The 12,022-nt window shown below is 40.3% G+C and overlaps 1 protein-coding gene across 4 annotated transcripts in view; it reads right to left on the bottom strand.

The window, feature by feature from the left end:
* Positions 1-12,022, bottom strand: part of DAAM2 (dishevelled associated activator of morphogenesis 2) — a 201,256-nt gene that overhangs the window by 37,209 nt on the left and 152,025 nt on the right. For 3 of the 4 annotated variants that reach the window (XM_079298438.1, XM_079298439.1, XM_079298437.1), the window contains 5 exons: positions 11,720-11,778; positions 11,155-11,339; positions 9,903-10,220; positions 3,033-3,140; positions 326-358 (listed from right to left, as the gene is read on the bottom strand). In XM_079298438.1, coding sequence (XP_079154564.1) covers positions 326-358; positions 3,033-3,140; positions 9,903-10,220; positions 11,155-11,339; positions 11,720-11,778 — 703 coding nt within the window. The remainder of the gene's footprint in view (positions 1-325; positions 359-3,032; positions 3,141-9,902; positions 10,221-11,154; positions 11,340-11,719; positions 11,779-12,022) is intronic. The other variant, XM_079298440.1, reaches the window with a different exon arrangement.

Genomic DNA, 12,022 nt, shown 5'->3' with positions numbered 1-12,022 from the left:
GTATTGCTCTTACCAAAACTGTTGCCAAGAGTTTTGCTGTGGCCAGTTTAAAGACACATGCATAATCCAGTATCTCTATCTAAGCACCATTTTAATCTTTTTCTGAACTTTCTGAGAATTTCAGCTGTACATTTGCACTCTTCTGCTCCTCAGATGGCACAAATCATTCTGCCAAATCATTCTCCAGCTGTACACAAAGAAATATTTCTTTTATCACAAGTGCAAAGGCATATGAAAGAGCATCATGAGCTGTGACCCCACAATGGCATGGTCCAGGACTTCACACACATGGCACGAGGATCAGGAAGCAGACAATGATACTCACCTGCTTACAGGAGGAGGGGTTAGTTAGCAGGTCCTATACAGGCAGCAGTCGCAAATAACAAAGAAGGAAACATGCCAAAAATTAGCACAGAGAAAGATACCAAGTTTAACAAGGCAGCTGAATTTAGACACACTGTTTTCTAAGAGCACATAATGCTTAGCAAGTAATACTGGCCCAGATGGTTCAAAGGTATTTCAGCATTTCTTCCCATATTTTAAATCAGCAGATATCACGGAATGAAGAGTCCTAGGTCTTTTATGAAAATAATAAATTTGGTCTCTAAAGCATAAATCTTTTAGGTCTTTAAATATTAACTAGGATAATGCTTAAATACCTTTACAAATCCAGTCCAGAGCCTTACTGAAAGAACTGCCAAGGTTATAACTTGAGGGTCAGTTCTCCTCTCCTGATGCACAGACACAGTTTGTGGGTATTAACAAATATAACAATTAACAACTTGTTTCAAGGGCATGTTATACTCTTTAACAACTTGTAGCCAAGTATTTTGAAAGTATTCAGTAACTGCCAAAGAGGTCTTACTGCACTTCTGGAAGACAGACTCATTACATACTCAGTATTCCAGGAAAACACCAGCTATACTGAATCGAAAGGTCAATATTACACAGTAAGATTAGAGCAAGGTCAAAAGACAAGTGTAAGAATACTTGGTCCAGCATTCTGTACACTGGACAATTTTGCTTCACCTCATAGCCACCAAAAAGGATACACTGGGCTTGAGAGAGGAGAAGAGACCCTCTGTCATTAACAAAATTAGGAAAATAGAAAAATTGCTTAATGTAAATGAAACTGGAAAAAACATGAAGATCATGTTAATAACAGCAAAGGAAGAAATGTATTTACTCATTCAACATTTCAGATGCAGAAGAGCAGAGCTCTACACTGACATTTTTCTTTACAGACATTTGGATGAAGTTTAAAACCCAGAGTAAACACATACTTGGTCAGAGTGAAATATTTCCGAAAGAAAAAAAAAAAAAAGACTAAATAGGAGCTGAAAAAGAAAATCTCATAAATTTTTAATTCAAAAGCAATTTTGGCTGCCCAGTCGTAAAAAAAAAAAAAAAAAAAAAAAAAAAAAAAAAAAAAAAAAATTGATGAGGACTGCTGATTGGAATCCAGTTCACACTGGAGCAAATATGGATGAAAAAGAAAGAATCACGTAAAGTAACAACAACAAAATATTTAACAAGAAAAAAAAAAAAATCCCAAAATAAAATCCCCAAATACATGTCAAAACCTCAGCAAAAGCTGTAAGAGCAGCAAGATGTCTAACTGCACAAAAATACAAGAAGCTTACATAAGTGTTACTGTAGTGTCTGGAGCCACTGTCATAAAGCGTGTTTAATGAGGAGACCCACAGAGGCAGGGGTAAGGGTCAGGTTAGTTTATGGCTGAATAGTTCAGGCTGCTTTCCAGTGGTTGGTAATGTAGCCCTAAATATTATGATTCTAACTGAGGCAAAGACAGCTTTGGCTATGGATTTTGGGAACAAAAGGCAGCAAGACTTTGCAAGGTCATTTTTTGTGAGGAAGCTGCAATGTTTGCACCTGAAACATTGGAATGGAAACTTTTTGCACAGGGTCTAAATCCAATCTCTTAATAGCACTGAAGTTTTGTGTGCCTTTCTTCCCCTTTGTGAACTAAGATCTTGTTTCACGGAATGTGATTTACAGAAAGAGAGAAGAACCCACTGAAACAGCACTAGCTATTTGCAGAAGCAGAATGAGAAATGAAATCTCATCATGCAACAGTTAACATCACATTCTTCACAGCTTATCCATGTAGTGGTGAGCAAGAAAATAAGTTGTTCATCATGTTTATTGGATTAGATAGAAAAATAAAGGAGAGAAGGGAACAAATAGAAAATCAAAAGAGAAAGGGTTGGATTGTTAATTTTAAGATAGTGAGTCAGTTAATGAAGTAGTTATCATTATTGTACGGAATAATTGTAAAGGTTGTTTATGGCAGTTGAGTCTGTGTCTTTTCCCAAAACTTCAGAGTAATGATCCAGTTCTGCAGCATACAAAACACTGAAAATATTCCAAAAGCAAAGGAAAGCTGGAGGAGTTCAAGGAGTGAAAGTACAATCCATCTGCTGCTAAATCTCATTCAGTGGAGACAGACATTGAAAGTGAGTTGCTTTCCAAGAAAAAGAGGAGGGCGAAAAGACTTTCTAATAAATGGCCACTTTTAAAGTATGCTGTTTGTTCTATAATCTTTAATTCAGACAGTTTCTGTCACCTAGCCAGTTCAGGGAGTTGGGTGTTTAAGAAAAAATAGACAAAATAAAAGATAGCTAATACAGTCACCTTACTCAGTACTCTGGGAACTAGGGCCCTTTTCTCTGGATGAATGGGAGAAACAGAAAGCTTAATATGCAAATATAAATGTAAAGCTCCAGAGCTTTTGGAAGTCAGTGGCAACTGACATTAACTAGAGAATTACCTGTTGGTAGGTGCTGTCTCTGAGAGCTGCCCATGAGTATGAAGTATGCCCATATCAGAAGTTTAGGCCCTGCCCTGGGTGTCCATCCCAACTTCTTTCGGTCTTCAGATTTTTTGAACAGTGGCAGAGCATCAAGTGATGCAGCCTGACTGCAGGTGGGCAAGGGCTCAGAGCACTGTCATGCATTCATTTTTGCTCCAGAACTTCAAGATAGAAAAGGTATGGAAGAATTCACTCCTACCTGGTGCCTTTGATACGCAGAAAACATCTTTTCAAAATCTTCTAGATCCAGGACCTTGAATGCCTTTAAATCATCAATCTCATTCCAGATCGTGCCGTGGATCCTCTCCTAAAAGGAAAGGATATATTTTAAGAAGATACCAAAAGTATTTAGCTAAGAACATCCAATCCCATTTGGATAGATGAAACTCTTCTACTCATTGGTCACATTGCTATATACTATGGCTGTCAATTTAGAGAACATGTTTTTTTTCAAGAGTCAAAGAAGAAAAAATACTGTTTGGGGTTTTTTTGGGTTTTTTGTTTGGCTGGTTTGTTGGTTTTGGTTGGTTTCTTTTGGTTTTTTGGTTTGTTTGGGTTTTTGTTTTTGTTTTTTTTTAAACATACTATTTTGTATTTTTCATCACAGCCAGCCTCTAATGAAAAGCCACATTCCAAGACTAGCAGACCACATCTCAAGCATTATCCATGATCCCACAGCATATTTCCTTTCAAGAGTGGCCATCTGTCTAACACAACGATTGTGGTCATGCTGAAACAAGTGTTACCATCAGGAGGAAAAAGCTTAGGAAAAGCACTGATGCATGACAAACCCCAGACACATCTTCTTTTTAGCAAAATTTTCCAGGTTCTTTTATAAAGCCTAAAGTGTGTGTGGTTTTCATTATGTCTGCCTGTGAAAGTAGTTTAAATTATTATTTTTACTTTTAAACTTTTGAGTCTTTCAAGTCTAATTGTTTCCTACTACATGAAGTCCCTTGTCTACATGAGGTCTTTGTCAAGCCAGATAGACACAAACTATACCCAGATCCCTGAAACACCATCATTCATGGTCACTGGAAATGTTCACAACCCTTGTGATAATGCATTATCCTGAATGCTAGGAGTCCTAGCTGTTTGGCAGATAATTAGCATGGAGGGAGACAGGCACTGCCTTCTACTCCTACTTGGTGTCCACCAAACCCAGAACAAACAGGCTCCTGTAGTACCTGAATCACCTAATCAGCACTCATCCTAAACTAAGTGAAGTTCTTGGGACTCCTGCTGATGTTCTCAGGACAGATGTTCTTTCTGGTAGAGGACTCAAAGATCAAACTACCATCTCCTTCCTACTGATCCTTAAGGTGCATATTGTGTGGGACAAGCTTTGGGTCCTCTTCGCACCACTAACACCACTGTTCTTCTGTTCATTTAGCTTATGAGGTGTATATTTATTGTATATTATTAATTGCAAAATTAATGAAAATGCTGATTAAAAGAAAAAAGAAATTGAATAAAATAATTGTAAAAAATGGTCTAAGCAAATCACAGGAGATGAAGAGCCAGCAGAACACTGATGCAGAGAAAGCCAGGAACCACAAGCAGTAGCAATGAAACCCTCAGATAGGTTCCAGCTCTGAAGTATCTGACTTGTACCTACACAGCAAAGTGTGTTAACACTTCATTATCAGAACTAATTAGGAACAGGCTCTACTTCCCATTCAGAGTCATCAAAAGGAATGAGGGAAATGTGCTAAGCCACAAAGCTCAAGGAGCAAGGAAAAAAAAACCTGACCAGGATAAAATGAGGGGGAAATAAAAGTGTGAAGTGTTCTGGAGGAAATTCCTGGCAGGGCAGACACTGTGGAGGAAAACCAACACCCTTTCTCCAGAGGCAGCCTCTCCTTTGAGTGCCTGAGGGTAAGGAGGGGTGTCTGCAGTGCTATTCACAGTGAGAGCATATCCTAGATGGGAGCAGCACCCATCCCCGAACAGGCTCACCGGTACCATTGTATCACCCTTGCAATCAGTGTGGCTCTTCCTTCTACAGTAGGAAGAACATGTGACTGTAACACAGCAAACAAGTCTGGGAAGCTCATCTCAGCCAAAGCAAGAGGAGACAAAATTAATTTTCTTTTGATCCTACCCTGAACTCAGCTGCCAATCTTAGCCAGAAGCATCCAGGCAGAGTGATCACTCTCATTCAATTTCCAGGCTGGCTTTGTAAACCATGAATTATAAATCCTGAGGGATGTATTTGAACAGCAGAGCAGTTCTCTGAGTGCCTCACTGTTTCAGACTGTCCAATCAAACACTGAAATGGTAGAATTCGTCTTGACAGAAATCCTTAGAGCATCGCTGGGACAGAGTCCTGAGGATGCCAAAAAGCTGTATGCTGTGTTTGGCAGAGGCTGGATGTGACCCAAGACAGCCACTCATGAGTCCTGTCCATCTACCTGTCCAGCTGCAAAAACCTCATGGGAGTGAGGTTTCCTCACTAATGGCAAGAACAGTGAAAATGTCCTACAGAACAGTCTAGTCTGAACAAACTACAAAGGTGCCAAAACAGGAAGTTCTGGGACTCAGAAAAGGATCACAGAGAGTAGTTCTCCCCCTACTTTCCCAGGAAAACAACCCAGTGAAAATGATTCCAACTTCAGATTCATTTTAAGAGCCAGGTTGACTCTGGTCCTACACAGGATGATTTGTATGATACTTGTAGCAGAAAGACAGATTCCAAAGCAGCACCCATTGCAATGGCATGCACAAACAGAACTTTCACCAAAGCAATCAAATTTTAGGACTAACGCAGTCACAGAAAAATCAAGGCAGGCAGAGGTATGAACAATCTTTGTTACACATAACACTTGCAATTGGCCTGTTCCTTCTACTTCTACTATAAGTTCTGTTCTTGAAAATTTTCATGTTGCTGCCAGATAACTTCCTAGACTGAACTCTTGATACACAGTTTACACAGTTACGGATTAACTGGCTGATAGTTCCTTGTCATCAGCCAGAGAAGACAGAGCATTTTAAGAGAAACAGACTTGCATAATGTAGTTGTTATGATAAATTATTCCCTCAGCTCCATAGAAATATTTATGGTTCCTAAATAACGATTTAAAAATAAATTTTTAATTCCTTCTTTCCTTTTTTTTTTCTTCTCTACCCTTAGAAAGAAAAAAAAAAAAGAAACTAAAAAAAAAAAAAAAACCAAAACAGTAATTTTATCTGTAATGTTTTTTCTCTCCATCTTAATTTATTTGCTTATTCATTCATTTATTCATTCTAAAAGTTTTCCACAATCTGTGGTTCCTGTGCTTTGGAAAGTCTTGGCCCACTTGGAAAAGCAAAGCCTGTGAACTGTACTTCCCAGCACCCTCTAACAAAATGGTGACACATACCAGGTCAGAAAACATCTTATTATGAGAACAAGTATTGACAAGGCATTTGCTCTCTCAAGCTGAGTTTTTAGTATGTTGCATTTAACAATTGTTGTATAATTCCAGCTTTACAGTGAATTCCAGTTTGCTGACAGACCTAACAACATTAGAAAATGACAGTGTTTCATGGCACTACAAATCATATCAAGCTGTCCTCTGCCACATCTAAAGGATGATTTTATTTACCCTGATAGATAAATAATGATATTCTGGAAGGCATCAAAGTCCATCATGCTTCACTAACCTCACAGCACGAGTGAAAATCTACAGTACTTTCATTTGACCTGCAGGTTCAGAGAAACCATGGAAATGATGAGTGTTCTGTGAACACTGGAGCAGGCACTCCTGCTTATTAGTAGGTTAATATTTGTAGAATATTAACTAGAAAAGTGGAAGCAGCTTAAAATTTTAATTCAGAATTCCATTATGAATCTAAAAAGTGATATGAATAAAGCACATTTTCCAAACTTTTCTCTTGATAATAAATCCATTCTCCAGTGTGACAAAAATCCACTTCAATCAAAAGCTATATTTTTTGCCTGTTTTTTTAATGAAGACAGCTGTTTTATCTCATTGTAGGTCTAGGCACCACCACAGCTATTATAAGTAGCTGTGGAAAACTTTCCATTAGCAGCATCCTTCATCATATTATGCCATAAACCTCAGTCTGCTTTTAGGAAAAGAGTTCCAGAAATCAGAATCATTGATAACATTATAGAAACATTTTTTTTAAAAAAATAGTGTCAAAATGAATATTTTCTGCTTATGTGACTGGTTGTTTGGGGGTTTTGGTGGCTTTGATTTGCTTTTATATGTGTGTACAGTGTGTGTTTTGGGTTTTTTTAAAAAACTCCTATATGGAATGCAGAACAAATACCTTTCTTATGAAACTATTTCAGTCAGGTCTATTTAGGGCTGGCTAAAGAAAGCCTCACTGACATCACTTATGAGAGTCATTACCAGGACACTTAATGGGAAGCTGCTTCTTCAGCCATGAGATAAGAAGCAGAGCAGTTGAAGGTTGACTTGATTTATTCTGAGAACTTCAAATAAGTATGTTTATATTTATAAAATAGGTAACTATTAATCCATACTTCCAGATTTCTTGAAACTACTCTATTGCTTGGATTAACCACAAGTGTTTGGTCCCTTATTGACCTTTGGTGTTGTGTAAAACTCAGAGTGAGAGAGCACTGTTGCCCAGAAACAAAGAAAGGAATCTTACCAGGATATTGCAGTGTTATATTGCAATATCTTTTTCTTAAAAAACTGAGATCCTTGGCACCAGCACCACTGTAGTGCTGTATGAATGGAATTCACAGACAATGCTACAGTGGTGTATGAATGGAGCTGTGGTGTGGAAGGGCTTCATCAGAACTCAGCCAATCCAGGCATCTAAATGTCTTTGCCACTGATCATTAGCTCACATCAAAGCTAGCACGAAGTCCTTAATTCTCAATGGAAATTAGTGGGCTGTTGAAGTTTCCTTGTTAGAAACATAGATCCTTTCCAGGCAAACCTTTTTTTGTGGTGCCCATGGGAACTGTGGACAATCTGTTATTGTCAATTGCTAAGAGCTTGACTATATTTTATATTTCTCCTAACACTTAACAGTTCAGTTCTTTCCTTCCAAAGACAAAATCAGCATTGGAAAAAAAAAAGTGTCATAAGAATGCTGTGGAGAACAGCCTTGATTCCACTACTGAGAAAGTATATTGCAGACAAATCCCTCTGAGCCAGCCCTGTCCACACTCCTGCTGGCTTTCCCTCAGTCCCTCAAGGCAGGCTGCATGGACAGAGAGGAGCTTGCTCTCATATGGGCTGCCTCAGTCCTGGCATCATCTTCATACTTACCTGAAAAATCTCCTGAGAGAGACTCTGTACTAATTGCTTAGAGAAAGGTGGTCTAAACAGGATGCAGAGATAACTGAATATTTGACCTACTTGCAGCTGTTAACTTTATGTACAGCTGTTTCCAACACTGTGTTCCTGCACCTTGCTGTTTCATGTCTTCTTCCTCAAAATGTTTTCATGGGGAGGAGTTGTATTCTTGTGAACTGGAAGTTAAACCCTACCACAAATCACTTGTGCACAACTTCAAACCTCTGTTTCCCAGGATCAAAAACTTGAGATGTGCTGCTTCCAGAGAGTGTATTTGCTTTGAGTCCTCACTCATTCCAGTCTGGCTACTCTGAAAGCTCAGTTTAGGAGAACTCCACAGGAGTGCAGCAAAGGGAGCAAAAGGCATCACAAGGCCCATCCAACCTACTCATGACTTTGTGCTCAGAGCATTCATATTCATGTGAATAGAAATGTACTGAAGCAGGAAATTTAGGATAACTTAGGAAGATGACCAAAACATATCAGCTCCTCCAGCAGCCAGTGAAATTAAATAACTCCATAAAAAATTACAACTCAACTAACAACATGAGCCACCTGTATCGACATCACAACCTCTGCCATTTTGCAGAGACCATACCAGGTTCAAAACACTAACACTGGCAGACACCCCAAAATGAAGCTCCCACCCTCTAATGCCCCTTTTCCCAACTATTCTGCCTTCCTCAAAATAGCGTCTTTTAGCCATCTCACCACCCAGGTCTTCAATTTTATTAGCACAGCTGCCTTCACTCTTATCCAGAGGGCAGGATAAGCCTACGGTTACTGTACACTAAATAGAAACACCTGTGACTCTCTCTTTTTCATATAAATTCATATATATACATATATTAGTTATTATTTCTTTTCTTCAGAGCACTAAGTTCCTTGTTCTGCAAAGGAAAATAAATCCTCGTCCTTACATTCTCTCCCACACCCCCCACGTGGCCTTGACAGACAAGCACAGACAGTGCAGCAAATATTTCACTTCACTTTATTTTAAAGAAAAGGGGAGAGGGGGAGAGAGAATTCTTGTGGCATTCCAGAGGTCCCTGGACACTCATTCCAAATGCCGGAGTTGGGCCCTGGGTGAGTTTCAGTCTAAAAGAGAACCTGGGTTTCTAGGCAGCAATCCAAACTCAACACAGACACTTTTTTTCTTTCTAAATCAGTTAAAAAAATGAAGACCTAAAGAGAAGAGGATGGAAAAGAAGAAGGGAAAAAGAGAGAGAAGAAAGAGAGAGAAAGGGGACACAACTGAGATAGAAGACAATGAGGGCAACAGGAAGAGTCCAAGTCCTCTGGTGTTTCTTTTGCCAACCTGGAGTTTTATGACCAATAGACAGAGTTCTTACCATTCATAGAGAAGAGCAGCTTCCTTAATGGCCATAAACAAACAGTGAGGAGAATCAGAACACCTTTCTCCCAGATGGTTCTCACCATGTTTTGTCCACACTGGCTCTGGTTGCCCTTTTCCCTGGTACACAAGGGAGGGCAGCTCTGGCACACCAGTCCTGGAGATGTCCAGATGCATTCAGCCTCCCAACAGCTTTGCTTAACCAGATCATTTGCATGCCTAGATCTCTGCAGCTAAATCTATCCAGCACGTTGCTCATCACAGGGGTGTGCTGTACTGCTGGAGAACTGGGGAGACTCCCTCAATACAATTGACTCCTACTGACCACAGCCCACAAAAAGCCACTTCCTTCTATGCCACTTTGCATTTCATGGCATTAATCAACGTTGGGTATACTCAGAAAGTAAATCAGTTGAGTAATGCAGTTTCTTACCTCACTCAGCTTAGCCCAGTTGAAGGATTTCAGTGGATGTGAAGGCTGAGGGATAGATTTCTTCTTCAGACTGGGGCCACCAGTGCTGAAGGTGGTTGTTGAAGGGGGTGGCACCCCCATGCTGAAGAAAGGTGGTGCTCCTGGTGGAGGAGGAGGTCCTCCTGGTGGAGGTGGTGGAGCTGGAGGAGGGGGACAGCTGGAGAAAGGCAGAGGAGGTGGCAGCGGTGGCAAATTCTCAGACATGTGAGAAGAGGACAAAGCTAATGGGCCACCAGGAGGAGGGGCTGGTGGGGGTGGGAAGGAAATGCTGCCCCCTTGCTGGAAAATAAAAAACACAGGGAAAAAGAAAGCAAACAGTTAAAAGGCACAATAACTCCATGTTGTCAGCTGATGTGATTTTATTACGACTCTCAAAATATTTGATGTTTTCTTTAAAAGCCTCCTGCACTCAAAGCCATGCAATAAAGGGAAGAATCTCAGCTTTCATTTAAGAGAAAGTTTCAAGCCCATGGAGTTGTGGAGAAGAGTTGGAAAAAAGAAACCATAAATGGCTCAGAAAAACAGAAACCTAGTAAAAGAAGCCAAAATGTATTATTTTCTCCTTATGTATGACAAAAGAGAAAAGTTCAATCTTATGAACTTTTGAACTCCTGGGTTTAAAAGCTAAGGGTTTGAAACACTGAATACCTGTTATTAGGCCTCACTAAAGCAAAGTGGTAGAGGGGAGGAGGGAATGGATTTGCTTTCTGCAGTGTTTAAATTCTCAGGACTGTGTTCTGGTGAGTTCTGGTGGCTCAGGCACACTGCTGGAATAGAAGGAGCACCAAACAAGGAGGGAGCATCTGCAAATGTCACTTTTACACACTCTGAACTCCGAGGCAGTTCAGATGCTCTTGCAGCATGACAGGAATCCTGTTTCTTATATACTTTTGTATCAGGGAGGTTTTTCTCTATTCCACTGAAATAACAACCAGGGCCACCCCACTCAGCAGTGAAAATTATGGCTGGAGGAAAACACTTGTGCCTCAGCAGCTCCTGCAAGGAAGGCAGCTGAGGAGAAGGAAGAGAGTAGCCCATGCATTAACCATTCTAAACTACCAGCTCAGAGATTTTGGTCGCAGCTAAAAGCTGAGCAGCTTCTAAGTATTCTCCATCATGACCACAGATGTGCTCCATACATAACATGCTTTTGTTCATCATTCACTAGTTAGCAGCCTTTAAACAAGCATGGGGAAGACTCCCAGTCTCATACCGAGAACTCATTCAGTTGAGCCACCAGATCATTCATCTGGTCTCGGGTCTGGCGCAGCTCCAAGGATTCCTTCTGCAGCTTGTCCTTCATTTTGTTCAGTGTCTTCATCATTTCATCCTTCTCCTGGGTCTTTGTTTCACATTCCCGCTCCTTCTTCTCTAGCCTGCTCATCAGCTCAGCATGGTCTAGGGGGAACATGCAAGTGGGGCTGATGAAATAAAGCTCATGAACAGTCCCTGAGGAGATGTAGGTTATGCTGAAATAAAGCTGACAATTCTGTCAGCTCAAGCAGGGATGTATAATGAGAGCAAGAAAAAGAAAATAGAGTCTGACTGTCTTGACAATGACCCTCAGCGATCAAGACAGCAATGCCTAAGTTTCAGTTAGACTGTAAAATCACTTCAAGTGAAGACTGAAGGAACCCCCATCCTGTGAAACACATAAACTGTTCACCATGACACAAAATGTGTGCAAGAGGAAGAGTTGTGCCCAGCTCTGCTGCTCACTGCTCTGTGAATGGATTGGGATCAGTTTCTGCCTATGCAAGCACAGAGGATGCACTCACCTTTCCGGAACTTCTCTGCCTGATCTCTCCACTGCTTGACCTCATTTTCATTCACCAGCCTGAAAGATAAAATGAGAGCATTTAAACTTTTCCTGAGATACCTAGGTTGAAAGGCAAGTGGCCATTATGTGTAGTGATCAGCAAAAGGCAAACTGGTGAGTGTACAGATTTTTAAAGGATCATGCCAGTGGTCCTTCTGGATCAAGATTCTGCTCCCTAGCCAACAGCTAATATAAAAATGATGCCTTTTTTACTCAATGCCATAAAAAAGAGATGAAGGAATGGCTGGGGAAGAAAGTCCTG

This window comes from Erithacus rubecula (genome assembly GCF_903797595.1).
Source record: "Erithacus rubecula genome assembly, chromosome: 2".
In the NCBI taxonomy this organism is placed as follows: domain Eukaryota; kingdom Metazoa; phylum Chordata; class Aves; order Passeriformes; family Muscicapidae; genus Erithacus; species Erithacus rubecula.
This window is presented reverse-complemented; position numbering and strand designations above follow the sequence as displayed.